Raw genomic sequence first — 23212 nt, 5'->3', positions numbered from 1 at the left:
GATCCCTCCGACCATCAGCAATTTTTTGCCATATTTGAGCTTTTGGATCCAACTGTTTTTTCTTTTCTTTCTTTTCTTCTAAACAACTATTTACAGTTGAACATCTTTTCTAATGCCTAGAAGATCAGAGACGAATTCTTCTGTGATAGATGAGCAAATGGTGCCGATGAAGGCCATGAAGACCCGTCGTAGTATAACTGGACAATCTCCTAAACTCAAGCAATTGTCTAACTTTAACGACGATGGCACGGTCAGCATACAGTCCGTCACCAGTTCTCAAGGGACCGAAGTGCCAGAGAAACCACATGAATTGAAGAGAGCATTGAAAGCTCGCCATGTAAGTAGATCCAGACTACAGTCAGCATGAACACCATTCTATACTTCTTCGAACTAACGAGCGGACAACCTACGCAATGCAGTTAACTATGATATCGTTGGGTGGTACTATTGGCACAGGATTGTTCTTGACTTCAGGCGCATCGATTGCCCAAGCCGGTCCTGGAGGTGCTCTTGTTGCATACGCTATCACTGGTGTTATGGTGTATTTCATGATGGAATCCCTTGGTGAAATGGCCACCTACCTCCCTATTTCTGGCAGTTTCAATAACTATGCCGGTCGTTTCCTCGATCCAGCACTAGGATTTGCTTTTGGATGGAACGTACGTTCATGCTGAGTCCCACTTTTTTTTTTTTTTTTTTCGTTTGACAGTTTAACTCAGACGTTTACCGATAGTACTGGTACAATTGGGCTGTTACTTTGGCTGTAGAACTATCAGCAGGATCTATTATCATGGCTTATTGGCTACCAGATGTACCCGGCTGGATCTGGTCACTTATTTTTTTGATTTTCATGCTTGCACTGAACTTATTTTCGGTCAAAGGATATGGTGAGTGAGGAAGGATGGCCAAAAGTGAATAAGCGGAGTTTCGATTGACTGATCTCATTCTGACTATCAACCTCAGGTGAAACGGAATATTGGCTGGCACTACTGAAGGTCATAACTGTCATTATATTCATCATCGTCGGTATTTTGGTGGCAAGCGGAGCTGTTGGAGGACATGTATATGGCTTTGAAAATTATGAACTTGGCGCATTCCAAGGAATGGGTGTTTTCACCACATTTTTGTTAGCGGCTTTCAGTTTTCAAGGTTCTGAACTAATTGGTGTCATTGCTGGAGAAACTGAAAATCCTCGCAAAATGGTGCCTCGAGCTATCAAGCAGGTTTTCTGGAGAATCTTGTTATTCTATATCTGTTCCTTGTTTATCATCGGTCTGATCATTCCATATAATGATCCATCCCTGCTATCTGCCAGCGTTGAAAACATCGCTACGTCGCCATTTACTCTGGTTTTCCAAAAGGCTGGTTTAGCTGGCGCTGATGGTGAGTTCGGTTACTGCATATTGCAAGTACGATAGATTGACCTAACATATCATATTGCAGATTTTATGAATGCGGTTATTCTTACCACCGTATTATCGGCTGGTAACTCTGGATTGTATGCATCTAGCCGAACATTGTTCGACTTAGCATCTGAAGGTCGGGCTCCCAAAATCTTCACAAAATTGACCAAACAAGGCGTACCCATCTATTGTGTCCTTTTGACTACCTTGATAGGTGGATTGGCATTTTTGTCTTCTCTCTTCGGAAATGGTAGGTTAAGGGGTAACATTGAGGTACCTTGTGCGGCTACTGACCTTTTAATGATATAATTGTAGGTGTGGTATATCAATGGCTGATTTCTATTTCCGGTGTTGCTGGACTGATCGCTTGGTTGAACATAGCAGTCTGCCACTTCCAATTCAGACGAGCCTATGTCTTGCAAGGCTATAGTGTTGATGACCTACCATTTAAAGCACGACTTTTCCCGTTCGGCCCTATCTTCGCCTTTGCGGTGTGTACATTTGTTTTAGTAGGACAAGGTTATTCGTACTGGTCAGTGGATCCAATCGATCCTGTATCGCTAGTCGCTTGCTACATTGGCGTACCCATTGTCGTCGTGCTCTATGTTGGCTACAAGGTCATCATGAAAACCAAGTTTATCCCATTAGCAGAGGTGGACTTAATAACCGGTCGAGAAGAGATCATTTTGTAAGTTGCATAGATTCATTTATGGCTAGAAAAGTTCTTGTGTTAAACAGTCGTATTTTATCTAGGCACAATGCAGAATTCGAAGGCCGTAAGAGAGATGACCCACTTGAAGGTGTGAGCATACTCAAGCCTTCAACATGGAAACGTGTCCCTAAAAACCTTCGATCCTGGCGTGATGCAATTCACAATTAGGTTGGTCCAGACGGAGGAAAAGATAGAATAGATTGTTTTGTTTCTTGTCTACTTGCTGGTTTTGTTTTCTCACTCAATAATGTATATTCGCGTCAAAAGTTAACATCATGTATACCTCAACCCATATAGAATACTATATTCAACAATAAATCGGATTCATACTGTTATTTTTTATTTCGCATGTTTGCGAGTCTATATTTCAAAATTACAACTCATTTCCTGGCAGCTCTGAGTAAACGGTATAACACTAAGTAAGTTAGAAGCTTGAGCCGTCCTCAGCTCCCCAGGAACTGATAAAGACATTCCTCCTGGATCCATCGTACGGTCGCCGTCCATGTTGGACAGCAAAATTATCAATTAATAGTACATCGCCATGTCTCCACTGTACATCGTAGCAAAGTTCTTGCTGAATTTCAATAATTCGATGCAATTTATCCTCTGGGAACGGAGAACCGTCTCCGAAAGTGACGTTGCTCAAATGAAGGGCTTCTGGATGTAATCTTTTGTGGCGGCAGCTGTATAACAGAAAGAAAAGGTTAAGTTGACTATTTTATAGGATCTGGCGGAGGATGTGGTGAGGAGGAAAAAGGTGACCTACATGATCTGATGGTTGTTTGTTATGTGATTAAACCATACTTTTCGGCCATGCTGAGGGTGAACTCGTATCGCTGGCGCTCTCAGCTTTGTCAGCAGCCCTTCGTTTGGAAGCCATTCCCAGGTCAAACCAAGTTTTGTCATTTCGTTCTGCAGAACAGCATAAAGTAGGTTAATATAATGCATGTCGTGGAGGCGCCACCTTTAAATAAAAAAATTGGGTCCTTACCTCGGCTTGCTTTTTTGTGCTGGACCACAAGCTATTTTTCCAACCCCTTCCATTCCCGTCGTTCATGTCATACTCGGACATATATCTTGTGTACAACACACCCTGATTGACATGCTCTAGATTAGTCATGACTGTCATATTGCAATTTCAACAGATAGGAGCTAGGCATTACCTTGGCTTCCAGTTCTCTGACGAATTCCGGCATTTCCTTTTCGATTCTGTCGTGCAAGTCGATTGACGACAAGAGCATTGTCTCTCCTCCGTTGGCAGCAGGCTGTTCACAGAAAAAGAGAACATATCTAGGATATTCAGTGGATTGAGCTAACTCATGATGAAGGAAGATATACAGGCTAGCATCGATTTCGCATTCCGTGTAGACTTCGATAGCATGTTTGTGGCGGATAGCGGCGCCGTTGATATATCTGAACTTTGGAAAGTTGAATGCTCGTGCAAAGAGTGAGAACGCCTCAGGTACATCGAGTGGCATTGATCTAAGTAAGACTGCACCATGTTGCTGCAAGCAATCTAATATTGCCGGTTTGTAATCCTTGATCCAACTGACTGCATCTTCTTCATTAGATATCATGTTGTCGTCGTTTGACATGATGAGAGGAAATGGTTGCCCAGAAAAGGACTTCAAGTCCTCGGATATTGTTGCTCTCATGTCCAGATAGGTCGACTTATTGCTAGTGCGAATTGTTTGGCGTTCCTTTTTTTTGGATTTTTTTTTAGGCAACGCAGGGAGAGGGTTTCTATTGGGAGAGTATGGAACCAATGTATAAAAAATAATAAAACAAAGAGAGAAACCAGCTTTTTTTTTTTTTTTTGGCCTGCTGAGTAAAGAAGTCGTCGAGGAACAAAGGTAAGGAAGCGGTGAGGTGGACCCGAAACCATATAATATAATTATTTCTATTGTATGTGCTTACAAGTGCTTGCGCAAGCTTGGAGGACGAAATTGCGTGATCTCCAATTCAAGCCCAGTCCCATCTCAGCTGCCAATCGAGCACAGACATTGAGGTTGGAAAACTCTCCCATGATCACCGCTCAACAAAAATTGGTAAATGGGTTGTTGTACACCATTATTCCGAGAAGATGTTAGTCCGTTTTGGATTCAATTGCGTTCAAGTCAATTGCAGCACCTTTGGTCTGCTGCGATTCTGAAAACCGTCAACGAGAGTTTGGCCATAAAAGTCTCTACTCGTTTAAACTATACTAGCCAAGGTCAACCCGAGCCATTGCATGTTCTATCATGTTCAACTTTGGATGGCATGCATGTGTCGAGCGGTCATTTCGATTGCGGTATGCAGACTGTATTATACCGGAGTGTAGAATGGCGGCTTGGCCTTGCGATGATTGGCCCGCCTTGGCCATAACGCAATTCGTGGCACCGAAGTAACAACTAGAAAACTTTGCAATACGGCTGAACTCTCTAGAAAGATCAGACTTTTTATATCGCCACTTTCCGTCGCAGAATGGTAAAAAAGAGAAATAGGAGTCTAATCTTTCACCGCAGGTGCCATTACTTTCTGGTAGCGAAGATGAATAATCTTATGCATATAGCTATAACAATTAACTGATATCATTAGATAAAGCCATAAACTATTGTTATGACAGACCAAGTTTTCCTATTGCCCAGATATCTTATCAGCGTCTGAGGAATCTATAAACAAAATTGCTATATCGATACATAATTATGTGGACCATTTGAATAAAGTGACTCTCAGGTACCTATGATAAAATAGGGCAAGATATGGCTCCCAATTCTACTTTGGAATAATACAGTGAAGAATAAAATGTGTGGTAAAGGATTTTACCAGCGTTCAGAAACGATAGCTTATTTCAAGAGCAATTTCTATCAGAATAGGGTTCAACGTCGATGTACATCGATCGCCTTGGTCAACTCATTACTAGTCATGTGATCGCCAAAGCATGGCGAGGTAAAAATGCTGTATCGCGGGGAAATTTTTTTGGGGATTTTTTTTCTGTTTTTGCAGAGTACGTGAATCTCGATGGCCACAGTTGAAGACATAACCAAAGCCAAAAGGGCTTTGACTAAAGCTGGCGAAGATGGTAGAATTAGTGTATGTTGATCGCAATAAGACTTCTTTCGATTCTCATTAAGTAGAATCTCGTGGCATGTTTGCCTCCACAATGAACAATTTTGTAATTTCTATTGAACGATCTACTAACCGACATGCGTGATGCCAATCACATACCAACCTACAGGACCTGATGAATGTTATGGATAGACTAGCCAAAGTCAAGGCTACTCAAGATCTACTGAAAGTAAAATCATGGTGTACCTGTCAACTGACAAACTTTCCAGTGCTAACTTTTATCACCATTTTCGCTTATAGAAAACGGACATTGGTAAAGTTCTCGGAAAACTGAGGACACACTCCGATGTTGCTGTATCCAGACGAGCCAAAGAAATTGTGAAAAAATGGAAAGACGATGTGATGTCTACGCCGCAACCGAAGGCTCCAGCGAAGGTTGACCCTCAGCCTAGTAAGTTTCCGAACCAACAATGATTCAGTTCACTATCAGTGTATTCTGATCTCTATCTTTAGCACCAAAATCCAATAGTACTACACCGTCAGCTGCATCATCAATAGCATCAAGCCCTAATACGCCATCCGACGCACCTGTTGTTGCACGCACTGTGAAAGGCGATGAAATGCGAGTGAAGCCAACAGGAAATACCCCTCGTGACAAAACCATAGAAATGGTGTATGCTGCTATTGGCCTTGGAAGCTTTGCTGGTAGGATGCGAAAATCAATTAGCCATGAAAAAGGTCGATGACACTGATTTTTACATGTTCTCTACTAGACTCCGATCTGCTTATGAAGCGTGCCGAGAAAATAGAACTTACTTTGTTTGAAGACTATGGAGGCGTTACAGATGGATATAAGAACAAGGTTCGATCTCTGATTCTCAATCTCAAAAATAAGCGAAACCCTGGTCTACGAGAGAGTGTCGTTAGTGGTGAGCTTAGTATCAAAGAGCTTTGTACCATGAGCATAGAGGTAAGCGCCATAGTCGTGTGAGATTATTCTTTCCATTGTGAGGATCTGATTATTGATAATGCCTGATAGGATATGGCATCTGAGGAGAAGAAAGCTCAGGACCGCAAGTTGGCTGAAGAAGCCTTGTTCAATGCTAGAGGCGCTGGATCGGCTCAAGCAGAAACGGACATGTTTATGTGTGGTAAATGCAAAGGTCGTAAGACTACTTATTTCCAGGTACGTTCTTTTTCGATGCTAGAACATTGTATACTTCATTCTGCTGACTGGCCATAATTCCTAGATGCAAACTCGTTCTGCCGATGAGCCGATGACGACCTTTGTTACCTGCGTTTTGTGCGGAAATCGCTGGAAGTTTTGTTAACTTTGCAATTTCGCCATCAAGCTTTTGCCACTGTACATTGTATGAAAAAAAAGAAAAAGTCAATACGAAGAAAGAGAGTTTAGCATATTCTGCGGTTAAGGTCCTTGCCCTTTGTTTGCTCATGATTGTATTATTGCCATAATCTATAGGCTGCGATGTCACTAGCAATAGCGAATTCCTCTTTCCATATAAAACAATAAGAATTCTAATGTTGAAGACGAAAAAATGATCTTGTGTCATACTGTAATGCCGCTTCTACAGAATATAACATGCTACCGGTAGAGACTTTGATCGAAGAGGAATGCCAGCCTGGAACATGGAAACGAAAGCGTGTTTGATGACGCTGATAGTCCCGTTGAGAAGTTGATGGATGTTGATACTATTATGGTGGCACCACAACAGATATTATCAGTAGTGTCCGCAGTGGTCGTTAAACTCTCCACCAAACGGGTACGTGAACCAAAGACGACAGGACCATACAGATGATACACTGCGCATCAAAGCGAACAATTGATTGACTACATGATTGAGCAGGGAAAGACTGCAAAAGACCCGCCCGTTTGATTGGGATCAACATTAGGACAGCATGGTCATTATCTTGAAAAATGCAATGACGGTGAGTAACGACGTCTACCGGTAAGTGGCAAAGAGCCAGAAGTCGGACGTAAGGCTAAGCTAACAGAGAATCATTCCAATTTCCTGATAGGTTATGTTGATGAGCACCCGGGAAGCTGTATTAATCAATAAACAGTATATGATGTAGCCAATTCTGTGTTATAGGTAATGAATCAAATGTGGTATGTTTATTAAAGACTTTCTGATATAATCCTTCATGATATCTAATATGGCGAAAAGTAGGGACGGTAGGTCCTCAAATCCACCAGTGATGTCTGAAACCTATCGAGGCAAGCTGGGACTCGACACGACAATATCAGCTCTACGAAATTATTGTAAACGACTCAATGTAGCTATTTGTAAACAGATCTAATTAGAAAGGCAGCTACGTCAGTGTCATTCCAATAGCTGAGATGACTTTGTAGCGCACTGAGATATGAGTTTTCTAGTATGCCCTCTTGGATAAAGTAGTCTACACGCCCGGTGCTGTTCAGCATCCGCAGGCGTTCGGCACCAGTAGCATAAGAACGCATTGTAGTTGGAGTAGGAGGAGGTAGATTAGACATGGATATTTCTTCGGGCTCATCCAAGATGGTATCTCTTTGTTCCGCTGTAGGCATCTCGTCTCGTCGAAACCAAGAGGTTGCACTAGATCGTAAGGAAAAAATCACTGCTTCAGCCTTGCTGGCAATGTCAGATCCGACATTATAACCAGCATCAAATATTCCCTTCAGGCCACCCTTATGATACGGTATTGGTTCGGGTTTGAGATTCGCTGTATAGTGGCGTGCAATGAGTGGTTCCAAGCGGTATGCAACAGGATCAGACCGATAAAAAATGTTGAAAATGTTTTCACAATCTGGATAACAGACCGGATTTGCTGAAGGCGATTCAAGGTGCAATCGGTCATGCTGAAGAAGCTTTCGTGACGCTATTTTACTGCCTTTAATTAGTAGGAAAAGACCCACTGGAGAACCAAGGCAGAACAGATTTTCGATGGTGAAGTTGAGCGGTGGGAGCCTATCCGCGAACTCATCATGAGGATTGTACTGAGAAGATATATACGATCTATTTTTTCTGTTTTCTCCATCCAAAACTCTAGCTTTCTCTCCTTCGTCGAAAGGTTGTAGCGTTAAAAGATCAAATGCAAGAGCTGACTAGATTCTCAAAGAAAGATTTCGTTTAGTGCGAAGTTAACAGCACTGTACCATTGTAATTGAGAACAACATACCCCGAGTGAATGTCCAAGGACTGATACTTTGCCGCCCCGTGCCAAAAAACCTGGATTATTTCTCAAAAATCGGTTGTATACTCGATTGATTTCTCCAGAGATGATGGACAACATTTGATCCCGATACTTTGTCATATAAAGAGGGACTTGAAGTTGAAATACCAGCTGAGCATCCAGTAAATTATAATCTTCTCATGTCTTAAATTAGTAACTTACTGTCCAGTAACGCGTCAGACACAATGTTCCGTATTGATTGTACACCATCGATGGTAAGTTCCTCAAGCGTCGGTTGCCCTTCTTCTACATCTGGTCGACTCATATCGTTCTTTTCATCCTCATCTTCGTTGCCCAGTCCAAAGCGGATCTGGTGCCGCCAAAGAATTGGTAGTACTTGTATGCCATTTTTTTTCTTGGGGTTCGGTGTGACAGCTATCGACGCTGCAAAGATTTCCTTAATTCCTCTTCGCAGAACATTTATGTCTGTTGATATAATCGTTTTTATGAGTTTTAAAGGCGCGCTGTTGGAGTAAGAAACGCTCTTACTCACCGTGTATAAAGTTGAGGCCCAGACGTTCCGTCATTTTTTGTCCAATTCTAAGCAAGTGTAAGCAAGGTTTAGCCATAATCATGGTTGGTTTGAGAGAAATGGCCAAAATGCTCACCCATGGATGCAAATAATCAAGTGGTCGATCTCTCGTGTGTCTTCTGACTTTTCGTTTTCATAATCTTCCATTTCTTGCTTTCTTCTTTCTGAATCTTTCATTTCGCTATCCGTCATTTCTGGGCTGACCGGTTCCTTATCTTCACTGCCTTCCGATATGGATTGTTGCCTCGACTTACTGCCTATACCGACAGATTCACCTTGTTTTACTTCTGGGTAGCCTCTTATCAATCTTGTTCCGCCCAAATTCTGATTGTTTGTCAGCGTCATGAAGATACTTTTGGTGATTCTGCTTGTAGTAGTGTCTCTGTGCAGTCAAACGAATTGGTTAGTGTGCATGTTACCATCCTACAATAAGTGGAATGATGGTATTTACGAGAGCAGCCATGCCGTATCGGCGCTGGTATACACAATATAATCCTCTGTATTGGGATCAGCAAGCTGCCATTTCATTTCCATCGACGAAGCTTCCGCATCATCCAATGTTAAAGGGGTATCTAATCCATCAAAACCTGGCATATGTACTGGAGCATCTGCAATGCTAGCTGCGGGTATAATGGGGATATGGATATCCGTTTTCCACGGTTTATGTTCTCTGAATTTCAAGACGGAAAGTTAATTGTGGCCATTCGCTGTAAACTCCGTTATTCATGGACAATTTTCCCTATGCCTCACCGATAGCCTTCTTCAATGTGCTGCGCAAACTCCTCATCGCAAGGCATCCATTGAGAACCATCTTTTCCTCTGGTAAACCAAGTAGCCCTGCATACTTTGTATACGGCACTCTCCCAATAAGCGGCTGATATGACTCGCTTATCTATGTCGACCTCAAATAGTTGATCCTCATTCACAAGAACAGTTTTCGGTGTACCAGTCTAAAATAAATTGTTCAATCGCTCTCGAAATATCCGTTGGCCTCCTGATATCACCTCCTATTACTTACCTGAAAAGCCTGTTCAAGAAGTTCATTATCGCGAGTTGAAAAGCGTACCCATTTTTGGGGAGTGCTATTCAGCTTTGATGAGTCCTCACTGGGAGGCTTCACTGTTGTAGGCGATAGTGGGGCAGTTTGCTGCTGCTTCTGTTCGCGTCTTTGCTGAATTGGGTCGCTTAACGGCTTGTCAACGGCATGGAACCTGTTGAATTGAATAAGGGTTGAATGGGTGATTAACATTTATAGAGAAAATGCCTCGAAATTCCAGTACCAATAGTAATGTAGTGGTGGAGGGGTTGACATGATCAAGTTGGAACGAGTGTCAAAGACGTTGACACTTTGTCATATGTCTACCGTGCCAGGCAGCTTCAAAATTATGGTCCGACCGACTGCCGCTGAAAAAGGTTTAAAATTGGAAAAAAGTGACAGTATGGAACCACGCTAACTCTCTTCTTCTTCAATGCATTCATCCGACGACGATGACATTCCCGTCGCCATTGCTGCACGACAGCATGCTGCAAGAGTCTTAACCTCCAGAGGAGATCATACCAACCTGTCTAGAGCCAAAACCATGGCTTCTCACTCCACTTCAAACAGCCAGAACGGTCTGGCTCGTAGAAAAACAGAACATCATCATAGAAGGCGTGATTTAGCGTCAGATGCACCACCGAAATCAAATATTCCTTCTGATAGTGATACTAGCGGCCTCATGCGTGGACGTAGCACTACTAGAACTCACAAATCACATACTGCAGAGGTTAGCACACACATGGCTTTAGGCTTTAGTAGTTGCAATTCGATTAATCAAATTTTGGTTCTCTTAGAATTCAGGGAAAAGTGGGACACACGACGTCCAATCCGACTTACACAAACTTCAACTTGCAGCCGTTCACAAAGTAGCAAGTCGAATCTATATTTATGATTCCTCACGATATGTCAATATGCAATTGACCAGTTTAATGACCACCGCTATGGTTCTGGAGTCATTAAGAGAGCGATCTGTGATCGACAATGAGCAGAGCTGGACTTTGTTTGAACTTGCCAATAAAGTTGGTGTTGGTGAGCCAAGATATTTCTTCCTTCATTTAACGCAGACCTATTTTTGGCCGCTGACTGTCAATGCAAAATTTCTATCCTTTCTACGAATTATAAGAACGCCCACTCAGGGACTGGGAAATCGTGACTGATGTACTTTCAACGTGGGATCAAGATGAAAAGAATGCTCTATTAATTAAGCAGTACGCATACAAGTCGACATTAACCTCAGCGGTATGTTCTGTCGTTCATTCAAATGAGTCTGGCTTTATTGATAGAAACTGACATTTAATCCAATAATAGAGCATCTTGAATCAATCTGACTTTATGCCGCCAAATGGCCCATTACATTTCCAGTACAAAAAAGGAAAATGGAATAAGAGATTTTTTGCGGTCAGGGAGAATGGAATTTACTGTGGACGTGATAGCAAGGTACAGACAGCATGAACTGAGAATGCCATCCATTCATCATCTAACACTCTTGCTTGTCTAGAAACTAGGCGATACTCCACTTATCAACCTTTCCAATGTAGATGTGTACACCCTTATGGTACCCATGAAAAAGGATCCAACTGCATATGGATTTGCGCTTAAAGCCCAGGAGAAGGCCAAGATATTTGAAAACCCGGAGGATTTTGTATTCTATTTCTGCGCAGAAACAATGGAGATAATGCGATACTGGGTATTATGTCTAAGGCAATGCAAGGTAGGTGACTACGTTCTTATTGTCCTGCTGCGCATGTTATGTATTCACTCCATTGCTACCTATTTAGAATCTTGCAGCTTATGCTTCTGACCCTGAGCGGGTACTGCATCCATTGAGACCGGTGGAGCTTCCACCATTGCCCCAAAGCGTCATACAAAAAGTTTTGTCTCCATCTACTAGTGCATCTCTTCTGGAACAACAGAGTTTGGACCATAAGACGTCATCGGAAGATAGTGTGGGTGGGGCTGCCAAAGTACATCGCTCTGCTACACTTATGGATCGACAAACAAATGTGAATCGACCTGAAGGACAGGGAAAAGCCACTGTTCGGCGATATAAATCGACGCATGAGCTCTCAAGCTCTATTCGGCATAACGCCGAGACTAGGATGCAACAGGAATCAAAACATAGGGTAGCGGACATGCCTCACAGCAAACCTCCCATTCCGAGAGCATCAAAGTCCACAGGTACAAGGAGAGCAGGACCTCTTCCAAGAAGCCTAGATCAGTCTTTGGAGTCTGTAAGAGTTGCCCAACTGGATGAGAAGAGGCTATTTGACAAGGCAGCTTTACTTAGTCTTGACGATCGGTCGACACCAGCCAGTCCCCATGACGACGGAGGTACTTTAGTAAAATTGGATAATGAGGTACAGTTTGTAGAAGGATCCCTGCTACAGCAAGCATCCGAGACAGGAGGCACGCGGGGACGATCAAAATCCATCAGTCGAGACAACCATATGGCAAGATCGCAAAGTCGTTCTCGACATGCGCATGATACGAGAGATGCCTCCAGTTCCACGTCTCGCAGCAAATCCCTTAGACGAAAACCTACCGTGCGAGACATAGATCGTGACGCAGAGACGCAGCCACCACTACCTACTACCACCGGCGAAGAGGGACCCCTATTACAGCTAGACCTTACCCCGGAGGCTTCACATACTCAGAGTCTTCGTAACCGACAAGTCAAACCACTTATTACGTTTTGAACAAAGCGCTTACTTAGCAATATCCAGTACCATTCGTTAATTATTTAATCATAAGGTATTCTTATTTTTATCCATGAATTTCGTAATGAAAAAGCGTGTATACCAGCATAACCGACGCTGGAAAATGAAAAAACCGATAGGGGAATGAAGTTGGGCATTGAAGATGTATACCACAAAAGAAGGGAAACCCGATGATGCTACGTATATGGGAAACAACAAAGGAATGAAGTGAAAAAGGTTATGAAATAGAAGCATTTCTTCTTAGATAGTTTTATGAGCGGAAAATATAACAAGTCGATAAAAGGTGAAAAATGTCCATTAGCTTCGAGAGCCATTGGGCACCATGGCCTCATGCAGGGTATTGTCAGCATGAGAGGATAGTGACGAAAGGTCAGCGTCCATTTTCAACATGCCATCTTTGTCCAACTTGCCCTGTCTCTCGAGCTCCGCGATTTCTGAAGCAGCTGTTCCGAGATATGAAAGTTAATAAAGTAGAATAGAAAAAAGTGAGACTTTGCAGTAAAACCTACTTAAAAAACGGCCACCAGGGCCTCTAGGTCGTCGCATAGCATGCTTGTGCCGGCTCTCGTGTAAATACGGTTTCCGTGTTTTAGCTACTCTATTCATTTCTTCCAACTTTGCTCGAGCAGCTCTACGCTTGAGAATGCGATGGTATTGTTTGGCATTGACATAAAGTGGCTCTTCTTCCGCTGCCTGCGCAGTGGCTGAAGGTGCTACAGCAATGGCTGCTGCGGCAGCTGCTGCAGTGAGATCTTGATGCCTATACAGAGCTGGGTTATGCTAGGGAAGAAGATGATGTTATGTAAAGAAATGTTGTTGGAACAGACTGATCGCTAAGAAGGCAAAACGAATAAATCCTTACCATTGACACAGAAGGTTGTCCATAGGCAAGCTGATGTGAGGGGTCATAAGATATTTGTCTGTGAGATGTTTGATTCTTTCGTTCGTAGAAAAACGTAGCAACCAATAAGTCAGACTTCTGACAGCTGCCATGGCTATCGAGGAATGTAACCTACCAATTGTTCAGTAATAGGGCTGGCACCTCCCGAGTGCGATTGAGAAGCTAGGTGTGATTATCTTCCCGATCAGCCATCGAAAATATCATTACTAATAGCTCATCCAAAACTTTACATACTTTCCATATTATTGCCGTCCGATACTGAAACGCGTTTCTTGCTTTAGTTGACACGGAAGTTCGCTAATAAAAAGTAGTTTACTGCACAGTTCTTGGAAGCCGATGGAAAATGAAGAGTCTAAAGCTGATGGCAAGATGCTCAGCCGACTGATCATGACTATGCTCGAGGTTGACCCTGAATAGTACTGGTCAACGACATACTCACTGCTTGAGGCGACTGAAATATATTCCAGGTGGTGACTTTGTGTGTTTGAGCCAATAGAGACGCTCACAGAAAAAAAAGGAGACGTCCAAGATGATAGGGCAATCCACCCACGAATCAAACGTTTTGATTTTCCAAGGTTTGAGTTTTTATTATGACATCATCTATTTTAGGTAGTAAAAAAAAAATTACTCTGTTTGCAATTTGATCAATCCGTCCCGGAACGCAGAAAGACGCTGCATAGCATATTTATAATAATCAAAATCTATCTCGCTTTGACTTGCTTGAACCAAACCCCATAGGCCCCACATGAGATGGCTTGCAACACTCCATTTTCTTGATTCACTGGCTAAGCGCACGGCTTGTTCTTCTAGTTCCTCGTCACTTAAAACCTTGGGTGCCATTCGTTCCCGGAGGTAAGAACGAACAAAACGTAATTGCTCCTCTTCGTTAGGATATTGTTCAAGATGAATCAAAGCAGGATCTTCAGCATGGTAGTTGGCTGTCCATTCGCACCAATGATTTCCAATGTCAAAAGCAGCATAGTTATAACCAGCGTATTCGTAGTCGACTAGCACAAGTTCACCGTCTTCATCGTTCATCCTCAAGATATTACCATATTGGGTCTGTAAAGAAGTAAAATAATCATGGGTTGGGCTTCAAGAAACCATATAATATGTTTGGTGGCTACACTTACATCATTGTGGCAAAACACAATCTCGCTGTCAAGCTTGTTTAAGATTTCCTTCAAGTCGTTAATTTCAGTGTCGAGCTGCAAGATGCCAAAGGATCGTAAGCCTTCTCGACTTTCCGGTTTGCGCTTGTATATCTCCGTCACAACACGCATAGCCATTGGATACCATTTGTCCACGTTGTACCATATTTCTGGCGACTCTCGTTCGCTCTTAGTTGGGGGAAAGGAATCAACGATACTGTGGAGTTCTCCAATTCTATTTGCTATCGTTTCAGAAATTGCAGGGTCGCTGATTTCAGGGTGAGTCAAGGTTGCTGAATCCAGGTACTGTTCCAGTCTACCATTGGCAAAGGTTCCGAGTAATTGTGGTCCAATATTCATCTGAGACAACAGCTTCAGCCAAACGATTTCTCTGTCTCTATGTAATATTTCGTCCACACCGACGCCATAAATTCGTAATAGGATCTTCCCGTGTATGCTGGTGACAAAGAACACAGCGCTGTTTGCCAGCCAGTTAGTAAAAAGCCTATCTGACTGATCTTGAATACAATCCATTACTCACTTTGTCAAAGCTCCACTTATTCTATTCATTTCAATACTTTGAACATCTCTCCATTCTGGCAAAAGCTTTTTGATTACAGCAAGAGCAGCCGGTTTGAGTTTATCGCCTTTACACAGACTGATATGGGGTTGAACTGATTAAAAATTGATCCTTTTGGGGTTTTTTTCTATATTCGTAAGCACCTACCTCATGTGAAGAGAGTCATTGATATGTGGCACCTTGGAGTTGACTTCATCCTCGTTGACTGCACCACCATGAAGGATCTTTAGTATGGAGCGTTTCCACTGTTCGATAGGCCAGTTCTTTTCAGCAGCTTCTTTGATAAGCGAAGCAAGCGATCTGATATGATGCCTATGAATACGGGGTATTCGAGATAAGCGTGGTGGTAAGGTGATAGCTGTACGCTGATACCCGGTAAGGTTATTATTTGCTGTCATAGAAAGAGGAAAGAGTGCCGACAGTCCATTGCATCATGGCTGGGCCACAAGGTCTCCTTGGCGACGCGTGACTGCGTTTCATAAAGCACGTGACTTCAATGTCCTGTTTACCGCTTCTTCAGCTTATTCCGTGTCCTCTCTGGTGTAAGCACGCTTGAAGCACTGATGAGCCGTAAAACGACGCTTCCTACCTATGCTGCTCCAACAGAATTACCTCCTTCTGCGCTAGCTGGAGGAAAGGGTAAACAATTCACGCAAGTGGATGTTCAAAACGATCCGGTCTTTGCTCTTGCAAAGAAGCACTGGGACACCGACAATCACAAAGTCAAGTGGAATGCAAAGATCGTTGAGGAGATCGCAGCAGATTATTTTGGATCGACATCATGGGACGGTCGTAAAGTCATGCTTCTAGAGTTGTTGCAGTTTCTCGAAAAAGTAAGCGTCTCATTTGCTTTGCAGCGCATACTTGTCAATTCCATTTAACGCGATGCATTCTATCTATAGTACCTTTGGCCACACTTTGACTTGACCAAAAGCTCTCTAAACCACGTATTGTCCATCTGCGTTATGGTGAACGAAAAATGTCGTCAGCATATCTCACCATGGGGTAAAGTATCTTTGTAGATCAGCAAAAAACGTTCCAAATTAACATTGGCTAATACAAAGCAATCCTATAGATACCATCACCCAGGAAGGCGACAAATTCTCACAACTTTTCCAACGCGTTACCGATTTGCTCTTGGAAGAAAGTGATGATATCGATATCCACGTTCGTCGAATTCTTCTCATGTTCGTCATTAATTGTTACCGCAGTTTCGAAAATCCCATCGTTAGAAAGGAATGCATGAAGTAAGTGTGGAGTGATGGTAGTGTAATGCTGCATATGGCTTAATTTTAACATATTTCAAAGTTTACTGTCAATTGCCATCTGGACTCCCATTTCTGAGTTGAAACGTGAAGCCTACTACGAAGAATATCCGCCTCTTCGAAAGCTCTGGAATACTTCACAGAAGAAGCTTAAGACTGCCGGTAAGCTGATTCAAAATTTGTACGAAGCTCAACACCTTGAAATGATATTAACCTATAATACCAGATAAAGACAGCAAAGCGGCTTTAGAAAAGGGTGCCAATTGGATCTCTACTTTGTTACAAAAGTTTCTTACAACTCTATACAGCATCCCGCAGCTTGGAGATGGTATGTTTTTCTTAAAACTGATACGTGATATAAGACGATATTGACGTTCAGCAATCCTTTATTTCAGTTCCAGTTGAGACTATTCGCTTCGCGGAACGTTGCGTGGAATTTTTCATCGATCTGGAATCACAGCTTCCTACTCGCCGATTCTTCAACACCTTGTTGGCCGACCAGCAAGTGATTATTTTGGCTACGATGGCACCATTCATGAAGAGAGAAGAGCAGGATGTTCAGCTTTTGCAGAAGTTATTGGATATTCTTACATTCTATTCTGGGTTTGAGGTCAATGACCACACTGGTCTAGCCCTGACAACGAATGATATGACTCAAGCACATTGTGACAGACTTGTGTCTTTGCAAGTAAGTGTTTTTGTACAATGAGACCTCATTACTGTATGTTGCCAAAACTCACATTGTTGTATAGCATGTCGCCTTCCAACAATTCCGATCAACTCTTCCTGATTTACCTTTAGCGAACTTGGCATCTCTGGAAACACGACCTAATCTCTTGAAACACTTCAAGCCACTCTCAACTGATGATCTTGTTAAATTGTGTGACGCACTTCATATCCGAACTGATTTGATTCTGGATGCGGCCACACTTCAAGAAGCTGATGTTGACGTTAGAGATGTCTTGTTGGAGTCATTGGTGACGAAGTTTGTGAAGCGTGAGAGCCAGATTGACAAAATCAATGCCACACCGTTGTACCCGAATGAGGTAAAGTTTCATTCGATATCTTTAACAAATACTTCTTTCCCGCTGACTTTTATCATCCTATCCAGGAGAGTCTGTTTAGCGAAACTTTGATCAATGCACAGTTCTATTCAGGAGATGTTCCACTGGCCTTACCTAAACTCAATTTACAATTTTTGACCATTCACGACTATTTGCTTCGCAATCACGATCTTTTCAATTTGGAAGCTTCATATGAAATTCGCCAAAACATTGAAGATGTTGTGAAGAGATTATCGCCTCGCTTGACATATCCTGATCGAAAGACTGAATTTGCTGGTTGGGCTAGAATGGCTGTTGCCGTATCTAACTTCACGATCGTCGACGTTGCCAAAGCTAACCTTGGCGAAAATCAGCCTGCCTATGTCAAAGCTGACGTTACTTTTGACATTGGACGGTTTACTCAATCTATCAAGTCGGAATGGGATCGACTTAGACCACATGATGTTCTGTTCTTACTCACCATCCAAGCGACCGACAATAGTGGCTCAGCGTACAAGGAAGACAAAGATTTCCGTTCTCATTTCGGATTGAAATATATTAGAGGCTGTGAGATTTGCGATATCATTGGTGGCGATGGTAAGTTACTCTACAGTATGACATACTTTTTATTAGTAGGAACTCGATATCTGATCTCCATTTCATATACTTTAGGAAAACCTATCACTGAGCAAGGAAAGCCTCGCATCGACGACTTTAGCCGCAAGATGTCAGGTTCCTCTAGAACTGTTCGCGTACTGCTCGACCCCAATCAGTATAAGGTATGTTTATGGTGTATTACGGTCAACGAACAAGGTGCTCAATAACTAAGTAACCTTCTTTTGTATAGACGGACATGGATCGCTTCAATAGAAAGGAGTCCGGAGATGTATATGAAACGTTCAATGTGTTGGTTCGTCGACGTCCTGAGGAGAACAATTTCAAAGCAGTCTTGGAGACTATTCGGGATCTTATGCAGAGTGACCTTGTCGTCCCTGACTGGTTACAGAGAGTTTTCCTTGGTTACGGTGATGCCAGCAGTGCCCATTACACCAACATGCCAAATCGTGTGCGCGAAATCAACTTCCGTGATACCTACCTGGACTGGAACCATCTAAAGGAGAGCTATCCTGGAAAGGTAAGCTTAACAACAGTATCTCACAGTTTGAACGGCGAATGCTAACATGCTCTGATTGATGTTATAGAACATAGTAGCAGCCAATGGCAGTAAGAAGCCGCTTAATCCACCTTACATTGTTGAGTTCATTGAGCCTGAAGCTGCAGAAGAAGAGGTTCCCAAGAAGAAAAAGTCAAAAACTGTCAATGGGGCAGCCAAGACCAACACCAAAGAAACTCTACGAGTGTCGACGTGCCCTACCTTGAACATGGGACCATATCCTCAAGACATTCCTAAGACAAACACCATAAGATTTACACCTGCTCAATGTAAGGACCAACCTGTTTAGACTCATTCAAATTGCCATCCTTTCTAACGCATTATATGTGACTAGCCGAGGCAATCCATTCCGGTATGAATCCTGGTCTGACCATGATTGTTGGTCCTCCTGGCACTGGCAAAACTGATGTTGCCGTTCAAATCATTGCCAATTTGTATCATAACTTCCCTAATCAGCATACACTACTCATCACACACAGTAATCAAGCCTTGAACCAGCTTTTCGAAAAGATTATGGCACTAGGTATGTTGAAGAAAGCCATTCCTTCTTTTAACCGCTGTCAATCTAATATAACTAATTACTGTGCTCTCTGATTTACAGATATCGATCAGCGTCATTTGCTTCGATTGGGCCACGGAGAAGAGGAGCTCAACACCGATCAAAGCTTTGGAAAGTTTGGTCGTGTCAACTCATTCTTGGAGAGAAGATTGTATCTTCTTCAAGAAGTTGATCGTCTGTCTCAGTCCCTCAATATTGAAGGTGCACACGGCTCTACATGCGAAACAGCTGGTTACTTTTACTCCATGCACGTCCTTCCCATTTGGAACGCGTATATAACTGCCGCAAAGGAAATAGCTACCACTGAAGCTCTAGAGCAGAAGTTCCCTTTTGCACTGTACTTCGCTACTGCTCCTCAGCCATTATTCACGTCCGACATGGCCTATGATGATGCTCTCACTGTTGCTGAAGGATGCTTCCGGCATTTGGAAAAGATGTTTACCGAATTGGAAGACATTCGACCTTTCGAGTTGCTTCGAACCGGAACAGATAGAGCAAACTATCTCTTGACCAAGGAAGCAAAGATTATTGCTATGACTTGCACGCATGCGGCACTCAAGGTAATTTTCAATCACAATATGTCTTAACATTGAAGTCAGCCTTCCCAGTGCTAATACATTTTTCTTCAGCGCCGAGAGCTTGTAGGACTCGAGTTCAAGTACGATAATGTCATTATGGAAGAATCTGCACAAATTCTCGAAGTGGAAACCTTCATCCCACTTCTCTTGCAAAACCCAGAGGAAGGCCGTAGCCGCTTGAAGCGTGTTATTATGATTGGTGATCACAATCAATTGCCTCCTGTAGTGAAGAACATGGCTTTCCAGCAATATGGCAACATGGAGCAAAGCATGTTTACTCGTTTCGTCCGTCTTGGTGTTCCTTCCATTGAATTAGATGCTCAAGGTCGTTCCAGGTCCACTATTGCCCAGCTTTATAATTGGCGTTATAATCAACTTGGTGATCTGCCTAACATTTCTGAGTTTCAAGAATATCAAAAGGCCAATGCTGGCTTCGTGCATGATTACCAAATGATCAACGTGGACGAGTATCAAGGCAAAGGAGAGTCAGAACCTGTGCAATACTACTACCAGAATCTTGGTGAAGCTGAATACGTGGTTGCTGTCTTCCAGTACATGCGCTTAATAGGGTACGTAATCTCCACAATATTAGTGTGAAGCATGTGTATCAGTACACTCACTTTTGATACTTTTTTAGATATCCCTCCGACAAGATCACAATCCTGACAACCTACAACGGACAAGTGTCTTTGATCAACGATGTCATTACACAACGGTGCTCATGGAATCCATTCCTCGGCCGTCCAGCTACTGTTACCACTGTTGACAAGTACCAAGGACAGCAAAACGATTGTAAGTTGATGCAAACTGTGTTTTTTCCTTATTGTATGTAGTTGACAGCATAACTGATATATTCGCTTTTGATGATAGATATCCTTTTGTCCTTGGTGCGTACAAAAGCTGTTGGCCATCTTAGAGACATTCGACGTCTGATCGTTGCCATGTCTCGGGCTCGTCTTGGTTTATATGTCTTCTGTCGACAGCAGCTTTTCCAAAACTGCCTTGAGCTCTCCAATACTATTTCAAAGTTCTCTGAAAGACCTGACAAGTTGCTGCTACAACTGAACGAGAGATACCCTCCTGTTCGTGGCGTAGACGAGAAGACAGAGCCGTTCGAGATCGAGGACGTCGATCATTTGGGTAAATTCGTCTACCAAATGATGGAAGAACAACTGGAGTTTGCCAAAAAGCAAGAGCAGGAAAAAGCAAAAGAGGATGAAATGCAAGTCGATTCAACCTAAGGCAACTCAAACCCCTCCCCCAAAAAAAAGAAATAGAAATTTGTGTATTATATCTATTGCAGTGATACTGTAATAAAAGAAAAAGAAAGTTCTCCCTGTGACCAGCATACTTTGATTTGATGAACAAGCATAGTGTATTGAAGCCAAGTTATGCAACAAGACATGAAGGAGATGGTATCGACAAGAAGAAAAATTGAAAAAAGGGGGAGGGGAAATAGCGACAATACCAAGGGGAACAGTGAGTAGTAGACATAGAGAAAGGGGTAGGGGAAAAAATATCGAAGAAAAAGAAGTAGAAACTAAATGCCAGGGCATTCAAGGTTGAATTGTATCCGGTTGTAAAAGAAGGCTTTGCATCTTCAGCTTTTTGTAATGAAACGGCAATCGGAGGGAAGTGTACTAGAAGAAAGAAACAAATGGACGATGACGGTTTGTTATTGTGGATCTGGATGCAGCGGAAGTAGGATGCGGGTATCATAAAAGCAGTATGTGTAGTGGGCGGGCATCGTTCGGCTTATACTAGTGCAAGTTCGAGAGTCCATGTTCGTCTGGCCCAAAGTCGTACTGACTGCTCATTGATTTCGACAGCATTTCCATCCCACCAGCACTTTCTCTACAACGGGGAGTCATTATTTTGTCATTTTTGAAACCGCCTCAAAATTGATAAACAACACTTACCGCTGGTTTTCTCCAGAACAACAGTAATTTCTGAGCGGTAGCCATATGATTTTCAGGACCAGTGGTCTTGAGCATGACAAGAGCGATACTGACAATGCAAGTCTTCATAGGTTCCATCGCCCTGTATCCCCATTTATCGTCCCGTGAAAATCCAGAATCACACAGCATATCAATTAGGTGTTGCTCAGCAACATTATTCTCCTTGCTAATATTTCGCTGTAAAGCTGTGAAGATCTGGTCTCGTTCCAGCAAGTGTTTTCCACAGTCGATTTTCAACTGGCGCATAAAAGTGCTGGCAGTAGAAGTTGATTTTTCATCCTTGTTGGCGAGTGGAAGGGCAAAGTATTCTAATTCTTCGCGTAAAACGATAATAGCTTGCTTGGTGAGCAAGGGATTCTGGTTGGGGTTGATCATGGGCATGGCGTTGGCACCTTGTTGAAAGTTCGAAGCGTTGTTATCGCCTCTATGCTCGTCTGCAAATACTTGTTGTGCATGGCGATAAAATTGCAATACAAAGTCTAAGCACTTTGGATCAAAGTCGACGTAATTGACTTGGTCTTCCAGGGCTACAGAGTCATTGGATCCTTCGTCATCTTCATCTTCGTAGTCATCGTCGTGCATTTTTCCAAGAATAAGACCGTTCGGAAACATGACAATGAGGAGGGATTCCGGAAGACTGACAAGAGTTTCTCGGTCAATGTCAAGGCGAGTGCCTCTCAAGTCGAGTTTAAGCTTATTCGGGAATGAGCTGTTGGTTGGATCGGATGGATTACCAGGTTGCTGTTGGTAAATTAACTGATCTGCATCATTGCCTTGGCCGAGATGACGAGCATTGGTTTCTGGTACCTGGGTAATGGGAGATTCGGAAGCCATTTTCAAAGAGGATTGAAAGTGAAAAGACTCAAACCGAGATAGCGCCTCAGAATGCCCGTAAATTTCTAATGCTTACCGTTGTCGCACCAAGCCAAAACAGCCCCGCTCTTTTGCATTTTTCTTTTGGCCCACTGTAAGCATACGTACTAGCTGGTTGTTCTACCTTAGCTTTTATCATTCATCGAAATAGATTCACTGCGTATACTTTCTAGTTAGAGCATGTACGTGCGATTCTGAGCAGCATGTTCAACATGGGGTCACTTGCCTGTAAGTTTCAAAGCCAGCCGTGCCACACCACTTGAAAGCTGGTGACCGTTGATAAAAGTATCGATCGGCTTTTGATGGCTGGCGCTTTCAGTGCGTGTGACCGTAATTTGAATTACTCGATGACTTTCACACACAGTCATGGCAACAGTAAAATATCGAGAAAGTCGTCCTGCATGCTGGCTGGAGATCTGCTCTCGCCGTAAGTGCCGAGCTGGGGATT

The 23212-nt window shown here is 42.8% G+C and overlaps 9 protein-coding genes across 9 annotated transcripts; 4 read left to right on the top strand and 5 right to left on the bottom strand.

Moving 5' to 3' along the window:
• Positions 1-175: 175 nt before the first annotated feature.
• Positions 176-2095, top strand: K450DRAFT_179821 (uncharacterized protein; the record flags this gene model as incomplete). The annotated part of the gene is made up of 6 exons (XM_051584322.1): positions 176-337; positions 420-659; positions 734-887; positions 964-1383; positions 1444-1653; positions 1719-2095. 6 exons carry the CDS (start codon positions 176-178, stop codon positions 2093-2095), a joined length of 1563 nt encoding a protein of 520 aa, XP_051441116.1.
• Positions 2096-2421: 326 nt separating this feature from the next.
• Positions 2422-4085, bottom strand: K450DRAFT_258533 (uncharacterized protein). Its single transcript, XM_051591854.1, has 4 exons — positions 3279-4085; positions 3107-3208; positions 2882-3027; positions 2422-2798 (listed from the first exon to the last, which is right to left on the bottom strand). The coding sequence occupies exons 1-4, from the start codon at positions 3768-3770 to the stop codon at positions 2540-2542; spliced, it is 999 nt and encodes a 332-aa protein (XP_051441115.1). The 5' UTR covers positions 3771-4085; the 3' UTR covers positions 2422-2539.
• Positions 4086-5097: 1012 nt separating this feature from the next.
• On the top strand, positions 5098-6720 carry K450DRAFT_258528 (uncharacterized protein). Its single transcript, XM_051591853.1, has 7 exons — positions 5098-5187; positions 5333-5392; positions 5464-5614; positions 5677-5868; positions 5937-6133; positions 6203-6349; positions 6414-6720. Exons 1-7 carry the CDS (start codon positions 5116-5118, stop codon positions 6492-6494), a joined length of 900 nt encoding a protein of 299 aa, XP_051441114.1. The 5' UTR covers positions 5098-5115; the 3' UTR covers positions 6495-6720.
• Positions 6721-7280: 560 nt separating this feature from the next.
• Positions 7281-10313, bottom strand: K450DRAFT_258522 (uncharacterized protein). Its single transcript, XM_051591852.1, has 9 exons — positions 10207-10313; positions 9945-10137; positions 9677-9876; positions 9378-9596; positions 9003-9308; positions 8888-8934; positions 8557-8820; positions 8341-8486; positions 7281-8266 (listed from the first exon to the last, which is right to left on the bottom strand). The coding sequence occupies exons 1-9, from the start codon at positions 10236-10238 to the stop codon at positions 7463-7465; spliced, it is 2211 nt and encodes a 736-aa protein (XP_051441113.1). The 5' UTR covers positions 10239-10313; the 3' UTR covers positions 7281-7462.
• A 13-nt stretch (positions 10314-10326) lies between these two features.
• Positions 10327-12859, top strand: K450DRAFT_258513 (uncharacterized protein). Its single transcript, XM_051591851.1, has 7 exons — positions 10327-10692; positions 10760-10994; positions 11089-11204; positions 11274-11402; positions 11464-11676; positions 11744-12716; positions 12802-12859. Exons 1-6 carry the CDS (start codon positions 10396-10398, stop codon positions 12659-12661), a joined length of 1908 nt encoding a protein of 635 aa, XP_051441112.1. The 5' UTR covers positions 10327-10395; the 3' UTR covers positions 12662-12716; positions 12802-12859.
• Positions 12821-14099, bottom strand: K450DRAFT_258506 (uncharacterized protein). Its single transcript, XM_051591850.1, has 6 exons — positions 14023-14099; positions 13818-13935; positions 13699-13745; positions 13545-13574; positions 13192-13462; positions 12821-13125 (listed from the first exon to the last, which is right to left on the bottom strand). Exons 2-6 carry the CDS (start codon positions 13822-13824, stop codon positions 12980-12982), a joined length of 501 nt encoding a protein of 166 aa, XP_051441111.1. The 5' UTR covers positions 13825-13935; positions 14023-14099; the 3' UTR covers positions 12821-12979.
• Positions 14100-14136: 37 nt separating this feature from the next.
• K450DRAFT_258501 (uncharacterized protein) lies at positions 14137-15725 on the bottom strand. Its single transcript, XM_051591849.1, has 4 exons — positions 15462-15725; positions 15276-15392; positions 14717-15212; positions 14137-14645 (listed from the first exon to the last, which is right to left on the bottom strand). The coding sequence occupies exons 1-4, from the start codon at positions 15710-15712 to the stop codon at positions 14208-14210; spliced, it is 1302 nt and encodes a 433-aa protein (XP_051441110.1). The 5' UTR covers positions 15713-15725; the 3' UTR covers positions 14137-14207.
• Positions 15726-15860: 135 nt separating this feature from the next.
• Positions 15861-21248, top strand: K450DRAFT_258492 (uncharacterized protein). The gene is made up of 16 exons (XM_051591848.1): positions 15861-16147; positions 16217-16319; positions 16390-16561; positions 16623-16741; positions 16806-16907; positions 16975-17267; positions 17332-17625; positions 17691-18219; positions 18295-18401; positions 18470-18757; positions 18825-19065; positions 19131-19319; positions 19398-19915; positions 19985-20502; positions 20571-20725; positions 20804-21248. The coding sequence occupies exons 1-16, from the start codon at positions 15878-15880 to the stop codon at positions 21172-21174; spliced, it is 4269 nt and encodes a 1422-aa protein (XP_051441109.1). The 5' UTR covers positions 15861-15877; the 3' UTR covers positions 21175-21248.
• Positions 21249-21431: 183 nt separating this feature from the next.
• Positions 21432-22814, bottom strand: K450DRAFT_258488 (uncharacterized protein). The gene is made up of 2 exons (XM_051591847.1): positions 21853-22814; positions 21432-21787 (listed from the first exon to the last, which is right to left on the bottom strand). Exons 1-2 carry the CDS (start codon positions 22723-22725, stop codon positions 21689-21691), a joined length of 972 nt encoding a protein of 323 aa, XP_051441108.1. The 5' UTR covers positions 22726-22814; the 3' UTR covers positions 21432-21688.
• Between the last annotated feature and the right edge of the window lie 398 nt (positions 22815-23212).

Source organism: Umbelopsis ramanniana, assembly GCF_025399195.1.
Source record: "Umbelopsis ramanniana AG unplaced genomic scaffold K450scaffold_71, whole genome shotgun sequence".
Classification (NCBI taxonomy): Eukaryota; Fungi; Mucoromycota; class Umbelopsidomycetes; order Umbelopsidales; family Umbelopsidaceae; genus Umbelopsis; species Umbelopsis ramanniana.
This window is presented reverse-complemented; position numbering and strand designations above follow the sequence as displayed.